The sequence below is a fragment of the Henckelia pumila genome, chromosome 4, assembly GCF_033568475.1.
Source record: "Henckelia pumila isolate YLH828 chromosome 4, ASM3356847v2, whole genome shotgun sequence".
NCBI classification, from domain to species: Eukaryota; Viridiplantae; Streptophyta; class Magnoliopsida; order Lamiales; family Gesneriaceae; genus Henckelia; species Henckelia pumila.
The window spans coordinates 122919850-122930170 of NC_133123.1; the positions used below are offsets into that span (position 1 = coordinate 122919850).

At 31.6% G+C, this 10321-nt stretch overlaps 1 protein-coding gene across 1 annotated transcript; it reads left to right on the plus strand.

The window, feature by feature from the left end:
* The first annotated feature begins 1136 nt into the window (after window positions 1-1136).
* On the plus strand, window positions 1137-9700 carry LOC140863607 (uncharacterized). The gene is made up of 6 exons (XM_073267146.1): window positions 1137-1362; window positions 1456-2009; window positions 2497-2689; window positions 3028-3092; window positions 3201-3411; window positions 8853-9700. The coding sequence occupies exons 1-6, from the start codon at window positions 1204-1206 to the stop codon at window positions 9216-9218; spliced, it is 1548 nt and encodes a 515-aa protein (XP_073123247.1). The 5' UTR covers window positions 1137-1203; the 3' UTR covers window positions 9219-9700.
* Window positions 9701-10321: the final 621 nt, after the last annotated feature.

Below are 10321 nucleotides of genomic sequence, written 5' to 3' on the forward strand. Positions count from 1 at the left end.
TTATCCATTCTCTCATTTTTTTATTTTTTTTTAAAGAATTTTAAGAGATAAAGGTATAATTGGTATTCATAAACAAAAGTTTCTCTCTCCAGAGAGTTAAAAGTAAGTTTTATTTATGTATGGATTTATAAATAAGTTATAAATTAGTTTAGAGAGTGATTGGCAATTAACTCATCAATTAGTTCCTTAAAAGGACTTCTACGTACACAAGACAAGAAGGTTATTATAATCAAATTTTATCAACCTTCAATTTCATATCTTATATCTCAACCACTTAATTCTGTTGATATGATTTTAGAAAAAAAATTAAAAATTTTCTTCTTTTAAAAAAAAAAAAGCTTTGCCAATTTAGCTCAATTTTTATTTTTGCACTTAGGAGGATTTGAAATCAATAGATTTTAATTATAGTACTTTTACTGAAACAATGAAATAATAGATCAAGTCTTTTATTTATACATTAGTTATATAAAATAGAATGAATTTCAAATGACATTATTATTGAGTGAACTTGAAATTCATCATAATTAACATGAAATACTATATAAAAATTGAAGAGATGAGTTTGAAGTATATGATTTTACATCTCTAAGCAACAAAATTACATTTGAATACATTTAAAATCCATATATTTGAATTTTTTTTTATGATCAAACCCGATTATGTATAATATCTCATATCCATTTTTTCTTATAATTTTTTAATATGACCCTTTTGAAATATTTTTATACTTTCTACCATGCAATTGTTTCATTTTTTAGAGGTGTCGATTTATATTTGCAGTGAAAATAATATTTTTGATATAAAAATCATTGTTTTTCATGAGTTGAGTCGGGTTAGATATTATCTGTTTCACAAAATTGATCAATGAGATGGTTTCATGAAAGTTTTTATATTTTTTTAATGACTAGTTAATATTATTTTTAAAATTCTCCTAATCGCGATTAGGTTTGACACGCTATCTTCCACAATTTGAAAAACATTAAATTCTAGATGCTTATAATAAATTTCACATGTACGCGAAAGTTAACATAGTCTATGGAGAAACAAGGAGAATGTATGCAAGGGTGATATACATATATATAGTCGCTCTCCCATTTAGTCTTGATGGCTACTTTTGTTTCTAATAGTCAAATGAATTGATTAACAAACAAATCAAAACCAAGTTTGAATTTCAGGGAAACAATTTATTATAAGTTTCTAGAAATGGGATATTTTTGCAGCGAAGAATCGGACTTGGTTAAAGGCATGGAGGCGATGATCCGGCGGCCGCTAACGAAGACTTGGCTGACGGCGGTCTTCTTGCTCGTTCTTGCTCTCGGCCTCTTCATCTTTTCCCGCGACTACGTAGACCCTTCTTTTAATGTGAGTCATATATATTAATATATTATGTCCAATAATAAAAATTGGGAATTTTTGTTTTTTCAAAAAGTTGTTTAATCACTTCCCCTGTTGCAGATGATAGCTGGAAATTCACGACAGAGTATTATTAGTCCTAAAACTCCTGAAAACAGAGTTTCCACTCCAAAAACCTTACAATATTTCCCATTGAATTGTTCACTAGGCAACTTATCTCGAACATGTCCGGCTAATTACTATCCCTCGACTACATTCTTAGCCGAAAACAACAACGATTCGTCGCCCACTACGTGCCCGGATCACTTCCGTTGGATTTACGAAGACTTGTGGGTGTGGCGGGAGACGGGGATCACTAAAGAAATGGTGATGAATGCTCGTCCAAAGGCCGATTTTCGACTCGTGATACTGAATGGGAAGGTTTACGTCGAAACGTATCGAAAAGCGTTTCAGAGTAGGGATACTTTTACTATATGGGGCATCCTTCAGTTGCTGAGGAGGTATCCAGGCAGAGTGCCTGATTTGGAGTTGATGTTCGATTGCTCCGACAGGCCCAGTATAAGGAAGGATTTGAATAACAATCCAGCTTTGTTTCGATACTGTGGCGACGACTCCTCCGTGGAGATCTTATTTCCTGATTGGTCTTTCTGGGGATGGTACGTGTTTTCCATTGTTAATATTCGAGTCAGCGACATATTCAAAAAATTAGTATCAAGATGTTTTGAGATAGTATTACACGTGGAATCGTTTCCGCATAAAAAGATTAAAGATTATGATTGGATTTATCTTGTAATTGTTAAAGCTAGCCAGGTCATGAAAAACAGAAAAGAAAAAAAAAGGTTTGGAGTGGCAATGTGTTAAACATAGGTTAGATGTACGTATATAATAATACCAATTTAACTGCATAATAGTTGACTCTTATATATATAATTATCGATTATCATTGAATGATATGATATGATATGAACTAATTAATATAATACATTTAAAGCGGTATCCGCACATACAATATATAAATATTTATATGCATATATATTTAAAACATTAAAGTTTCAGATTCATTAAAAAAATCCTAGTTCCGTTCTTGATCACGCGTGTTCGTGTAGATAAATATATTAACTGAGAATGTTTTCCGTTATTTAGGCCAGAGATTAATATAAAACCATGGGAGGCATTATCCAACGATTTGGCGGAAGGGAGTAAGAAGAAAAGCTGGATGGAGAAGGAACCATATTCTCACTGGAAGGGAAATCCATCTGTTAATCCAAAGAGGAATGATTTGCTCAGATGTAATGTTTCACAAGAACAAGATTGGAATGCTCGTGTTTACGCTCAGGTATGTATGTCGCTGTTAATTTTACCAGTGAATCTTGGCGGCGATATTTTGTTTCGTAGATTTATTCTACTTAATTATAATAATTTAGGATAAAACTGAAATGGAAAAATTTATCTTGTTTGAATAAGATCGATCAATTTTGTCTTGAACATGGCTATTTTGTACTTGTAATTGGGATGACATCGTCATTTGATTTAGTGCAAAAATCGAAAAATGGGTCATTTGATTACTTCTACTGCTTGTAGGGGCGAACAAGCTCCAAAAGGTCGTCTCACTTTTTTAAAAAATATATCGGATATATTAAGTTAAGTTGCTAAAATGAGGAAATAAATACTCAGGATTGGAAACATGAAGGAAGACAAGGCTTCAAGCACTCAGACTTGAGCACACAATGCACTCACAGGTAGAATAGCTAGCTAGCTTCATATTATTATTGATATATATACTCAAAATAATAATTATATAATTTTAAAACAATTTACGATGTTACATATTTATTTAATTAACACAGGTACAAAATTTATGTTGAAGGAGTAGGCTGGTCAGTGAGTGAGAAATACATAATGGCTTGCGAGTCCATGACATTATTGGTAAAACCTCACTACTACGATTTCTTCTCAAGAAGTTTGATGCCATTACAACATTATTGGCCTATTAAAGACTACGATATGTGCCCGTCGATTAAATTTGCTGTTGATTGGGGAAATACTCATCAGAAAGAGGTAATTTTCTTTATTTTATTGTTCGAGTTTAAATATTCATAATAGGGAAAAAAAATAATTGGTCCAGTAACTTGCTCCATTTCGGGTTTTGATCATGCTGAATTCCTTCAAATAGGAACTGTCACGCCCCGAGTTGTATGGCATGAACATTGACAGTGTTCTTGTAATATACGTACAATTTAACTAAATTTTCAAAGAACACTAAGCCTGAAAATAAACGAGATTTATTTCCCAAAACAAAACAGAATGTCTTACAATTCCTTAACAAATAATTTCAACAACTAACTTATTTCAAACCATTTAAAAGAACGATTATTAAGAAATTTAAATGAAATGTTTCAAACTAAACAAGAAGAATAAAAACAGCAACTATGCACTCCAAATCATTCACCAACCCCAAAATTCAGCAGACTCTTGATCCTCAATTGTATCCTCATCTGAAAGAGATATACATATGAATGATACTGCTTAAAATATTCACAATAATTACGAGTTCAAAATTTCACACATATTATCTGGCTTAACTCCCCCAGATTGGATCATAATGTCTGGCTTAACTCCCCAGACTGGATCATGAGTATCTGGCTTAACTCCCCAGATTGGATCATAAATATCTGGCTTAACTCTTCAGATTGGATCATAATGTCTGGCTTAACTTCTCAGACTGGATCATAAGTTTATAACATAAAAATCAAGATCATAAAGATATCAATAAAATACTCGACTACTTACGATTTTCTACTTGGTGACGAAGTTTACTTGACTGCAAGAGAGCTCGGCTGGAATCCTCCCAAGTGAGACTTCACGATCGTACTAATAGAGCGATAGAACGATAGAGAAAAGTTTTTCAGCTAATTATCTTTTCTTACATCTACCTTAATCACAATGCTGGAAGAAAAGAGTTTTAAATACCTAATAAGGTATTGGGCCGGGGTGACATTTGGGACTGAGGACGTGGGCCTCACAGGAACTCTAGTGATGCTATAAAATTAAATAACCGCGTGATGACATTCTAGATGAACGCTATAAGTTTGAACTAACGTAGTCCAACATGGTCTTACGATTTCTCCAACCCAACACCAAATTGGTGAACCTCTAACCTTTAGCGCTATGTTGGAAGAATGCTATAAATTTGGTGCAACACTGTAGCAATAGCATAGATTTTCCTTTTTAAAAAAAAAAAATATTTTCTTCTTTTTTGTAATAGATTGTATATGTTGTTTTCTTATTTTTTTTCTTCTTTTTTTTAAATTTTCAAATCTTTAAATTTAATATATTTGTTGTAATTGTTAATTTTAGAATATTTTGATTTAAAATTTAAATAATCAGATTATATTTTCAATAAATGTATAATTTTTTTAAAAAAAGTGTTTATAGATAATTGCATCACTTAATTATTTTTTTTATAATAATATATTATATTAATTAATAAAATAATAATAAATGTATAAATTATTGTGTTTATAAATATTTTGTGGAATAAATTAGTTAAAAACTTTATTTATGTAATAAATAATTAAATTTATGTTTTGAATTATAAAAAAACAATATTTTAATATAAATATTAATTAAAATCTTACATAAAAAATATTATGATATATTTTAAAAAATCACAAAATTTTTTAAAAAGGCTAAAATTATAAAGGTGTCTTACTATATTTAGTAGGACGCACATATTAAAATAAATAAAATTAAATATTTTAAAATAATTTTTAAAATATATTTAGTTAAATTTTTAATTCGTTAATATTTCTAATGAATATTTATATAGAAATTATTATTTTAGATATTAATGATATTTAATTATATATTGTGTTTAAAAATATTTGGTGGAATAAATTAGTTGTTGTGAGTAAAATAATAGAGAATATTCTGAGAATATTTTTTTTAGTGTAGAGTTTAGAATGAATAAGTTGGAGATGAGTTTTGTATTTAGTGTAGGAATTACTCTATCTTGAAGTTAGTGTTACACCAAGATTGCGTAATGAGTTGGAGATGACCTTAGTTATAATGTGAACTACGGTGTGCAATAACTCTTTTTTTTTTTGTGTGTGTGTTTACTTTTATTTTGCTGGAATGCTAATGTAACATTGGAAAATGTGAGTCGAAAAACATTAACATAACATTATAAATTGATGATGTGTCTGATACTACATTAATAAGTAAACCATAATAGCTGAAAATTAAAATTTAGTTAATCAAAATTTGAAAACTTATTAACAGATTAAGACCCGAAATTGGACAAGTTAGTTGAAAAAAAGTTATTTTTCCTTCACATTAATGTTAGTGTTAATTGTGATCAGAACAAATAAAATTAGTGAGTCAACATAATTTTGATGGATTAAGAATCCTTATATAAAAATAAATAAATAAATTACGATTCAGTTCTAGCTGGTTCCTAGAAATAAGAAACAAAATTACGTGGAAGTGTGACTGAAATCACAAATTATTGTTAAATTTTGAGATCCAAAGACATATATAGACAGTTTAATTTAGTTTGTTAAATAGGGAAAATAGTATTTTTGTTATACTAATTTCTTCAATTTTGAGTTTTCAAAGTTTGGTTTTCTTAGACTAAATTTAAATTTTCGGTTATTTTGGTCCAAATATTGACGTGACATTGAAAAATGAAGGAAAAGATTGCATATATCACCCTTGTGAAATCTCGTGTTCACTGATAACCCCTTGTGAAATTTTTTTTAGCTAAAAACCCCCTGTGTTTCTGGATCGGTAGCACGCGCACTCCTCCCGCTGTGTTTTGTGGCTCACGCGCTGTTAGATGCGAAAATGCAAGTGTTTTTTTTATAAATTCGGTCTAAAATACCCTTATCAAGTCAATTCGGCAATTGAACCCGTCACCTTCATCTTCTCCGATCGCGACTCCGACCAGCCATATTTCCGACGTCGCCTTGCTTGATTTAGACTCCTTTTCACCTCCCCTACAAGCCTCGACCTTTTCCCATTCATTTTCTTCCCTCAATCTGTCAGGCTCCAGCAACAATCTTACGCAGATACTGACTGCGAAGCGGACTGGTTCTCCTTCATTTCTGACCAACTCCGACCACCAATCTTTCAAAGAAACCCCGATCTGTGACCCTCTTGTCCAGATGAACAAAACACACACATCAATTTTCCCGATCCGTACTTTTTTTGGGAAGATAGATAGGGGCAATTTTGTCATTTTGATTTGTTATCATACTAAAATTTTGAATGGGATGCGTGTGCTGTAATGAAATCATAGGGAGTTATAAGCTCAAAAATATTTCACATGGAGTTATACCCAAACCCGATATTTCACAGAGGTGATATATACAATTTCCCCAAAATGAATATGTGACTTTGAAAAATGTTGATTTGTCAAGATGTCACATCATCATTAGACCAAAATATAGTTGAAAATTAAAAATTAACATATCACAACTAAAATTTGAAATGTTAATAGACCAAAATCAAAGATAAACAAGTTAATGAACGCAAAAAATCATTTTCCCAACTTGTTATATATTTAAGATCCAAAGGCTTATATAGACAATTTAATTTAGTTGATCTAGAAAAATTAAATTGTTCACCCCCATGTTCAGGAAGAATTGTTTTGTGGCTCCAATATGTTTAATTCTTTACGATTATTGTATCGTCAAATTTCAATTTTAATCGGATATCTTTTTTTCAGTAATTTTAGTTATTTTTTCTACTTGGCGTTGACATGTTACCAATGCAGTGTGGTGTGCTGATACATATGGCGATGACATGTTTAGTGTCACATCAGCACTTCCAATAAAAAATGACTAAAGTTGTCAAAAGAAAAAAAATACAAGATTAAAACTGAAATTTAATAACACAAATAACAAAAATCGCAAAGTAACAAAATTACAGGATCATAGTACATTTTCTCCCCATTTTTATTTCGTTTTATATATAAAAATGGATACTATTTATACTCCTTGCATTCCATCCCAAATATATATATGTTTATTTGATTTTCATATAGATTATGAAAATATTTAAAAAACAAATTTACGTACAAATTTCCAACTGTATACCTATTTAATTCATTTGAAAGTGGTTGCACGTTTTTACAAAACTTAATGTTAGGTTATAAACCCATGAGGTGTTCATTCCAAAAGGTTTGTCTATTGGGTGGGGTTGCCTCAAGGGTTTATAACCAACTCTTTATTAGTTTAGTATTTCAATGTGGGATATTGTAACATTGCCGACCCCTTGAGAAGCCGACGTCCGCGGCGGCTTACTCTAGACGGCTTTCACTCACCTTTCTTTTTGGTGGTAGTCCTTTCCTAGGTCACCCCTTCCGCTACGCCGACTCTCAACAAGAGCAACAAATGTTAGGTTATAAACTCATGAGGTGTCCATCTCAAAAGGCTTGCCTATTGGGTGGGTTGCCTCAAGGGTTTATAACCAACTCTTTATTAGTTTAGTATTTCAATGTGAGATATTGTAACATTGCCGACCCCTTGAGAAGCCGACGTCCGTGGCGGCTTACTCTAGACGGCTTTCACTCACCTTTCTTTTTGGTGGTAGCCCTTTCCTAGGTCGCCCCTTCCGCTACACCGACTCTCAACAAGAGCACCAAATGTTAGGTTATAAACTCATGAGGTGTCCATCTCAAAAGGCTTGCCTATTGGATGGGTTGCCTCAAGGGTTTATAATCAACTCTTTATTAGTTTAGTATTTCAATGTGAGATATTGTAACACTTAAGCATATATCATTGCGATGGAAGTAGCGCTAATTAATTATTAAATAACTAAAATTAACTGGTTTGATGATGTAAATTATCGTTTCATTATATATAGTGTGTTTTTGTGAAAAAAAATCATTTGTTACAAATTGGTGTAACATTGTCCGTTATACCAATCAGTTTTTGTCATGTGTTTGGTGTAGAGAGAAATTAAACTTTGATGTAATGGGGCAAGAGACATCTATCAAAAAATAATTAGATATAACAAACAATGTTACATCAATTTGTAACAGAAAATTTTCTCCGATTTTTACTACTAAACATTAAAGTAATAAATTTGATTAGTCCAAATCAATTCAGACACTATCAGAACAAGAATCAACACACGTTCAAGAACCCAAATCGTATCGAATCAGTTCAGTTTCAATTTCACCTTCCATTCCAGGAGCCAACTTGGTTTCAGAACGTAACAAATTATAGTGTACGTTTGCAAGAATTTATTTAAGTATTTCAAAGCGTCTGTATATAATTTTTAAACACTTCACATGCTATAATTTAACTTAGAAGCACTCAAAATAAACTCTCGCATACACTGCCAAAATCAGTTTTGATTTTGAAACCATGGTCAGGATACAAATTAAGAAGTCTAGAGAAATTATTAAAATTGCAAATTCCTTCTGCCAGAGTGTAGTAATTAATTCCCTAGCCTGATGGCTTATACAATATTGATTTGATAAAAAAAAACAGGCAATGGACATTGGTAAGGTAGGAAGCAGCTTCATCCAACAAGACCTGAAAATGGATTACGTCTACGATTACATGTTCCATGTGTTGAATCAGTATGCTAAGCTGTTAAAATACAAGCCCACAGTGCCAGAAGGAGCCGTCGAAATCTGCTCTGAATCCATGGCTTGCCCTCAAAAAGGGTTGTTGAGGAAATACTTGGAACAATCTATGGTTAAAGGGTTTGTCGATTCAAATCCATGCGCGATGGCTCCGCCTTATGATCCGGCATCGTTTCAGTCCTTTCTTCGGAGGAAGGATGAGGCCACTAAGAAAGTGGAGGCTTGGGAGAAAGAGTATAAGGAGAAGGACAATATGGGAAAACATTAAGAACCCGTGTTTATGATGCATTTCGGGGTATTTTTTTATTTAACATTGATGGAGTCCATATTTCAAATTTTCCCATTTCGGATTTGAATTCTTTGCTTTTTTGCTCGAGCCAGCCATTTTCCATCGAACACTGCGTATTTTTTTTCCATATAAAATACACACATACCACACCCACCATATCCACATAGATCATGTGAATTTATAATTGTGAGATTTGTTACCAAATTAAATTTTTTTTAACCCCAGCGTTTCGATCCTAGTGTGGAGCATTTTCTTGCTGAAATATTGTGGGGTATGCTCTGGGGTTGGTCATGTTGCTCCCTCCCTCAGGTACCTATCGCTCGTGCACGTCCCTCGATTTAACCCCGCCTGAGCCAATGAGACTATGGCTCATATGGAATGGGGTCCCCTAGGGTCAACCATTTTGAATTATCGTATTATTTTTCAAAAAAAAATTTAAATAATATATACTTAGTAGTTTAAGGTTTACATAAGATGTAATTAAGTAAATAAGATTGAATTGAGGTAGAAACATATATTCGGAAATATATCATGTAATATTTAGCGGGTAATTAGACAAATAAATTTAAGTTATTTATATATTGTTATACATTTTTGTTCTAGCGTTTAGAAAATATATCATGTAAGATTTATATTTTTGTCCACCTACTTGATGAATATTATAGAAGTTTATGTAACTTAACTTTTATTGATATAAACAATGAGTATATATAGATACAAAAAAGTTTCTAAGAAAGCATAAAAAATATACACAATATAAAGTCCTAATTATTTATATTATGATATACATGTAAACTACTTAAGAGATAAGACAAGGAGATAAATACAAATTTATGAATATCTAAAAGAGTTGATGCCCCGCTAGCCAACTTGTGGCTAAGGGCTTTGAGAGTCTCTTTTTGTAAACAATCTTTGTTTAATGTAATATACGTTCTTTAAATGGCGTTCACTTTATCTTATTATTATATAATGATATACTATTGCTATTTTGATAAAGACCTTGAATATACTAAAGTAAGATGAGATAGTGAATATAGAGAGATCACTGTCATAAAATACATCTTATGTTCACTGTATATTCT

Bases quoted from the DNA above. Each gene is read 5' to 3' on its own strand.
- LOC140863607 (XM_073267146.1), top strand. From the start codon at position 1,204: ATGGGATATTTTTGCAGCGAAGAATCGGACTTGGTTAAAGGCATGGAG. The intron at 1,363-1,455 runs GTGAGTCATATA...CCCCTGTTGCAG, and splicing joins ACGTAGACCCTTCTTTTAAT to ATGATAGCTGGAAATTCACG. The intron at 2,010-2,496 runs GTACGTGTTTTC...TCCGTTATTTAG, and splicing joins GATTGGTCTTTCTGGGGATG to GCCAGAGATTAATATAAAAC.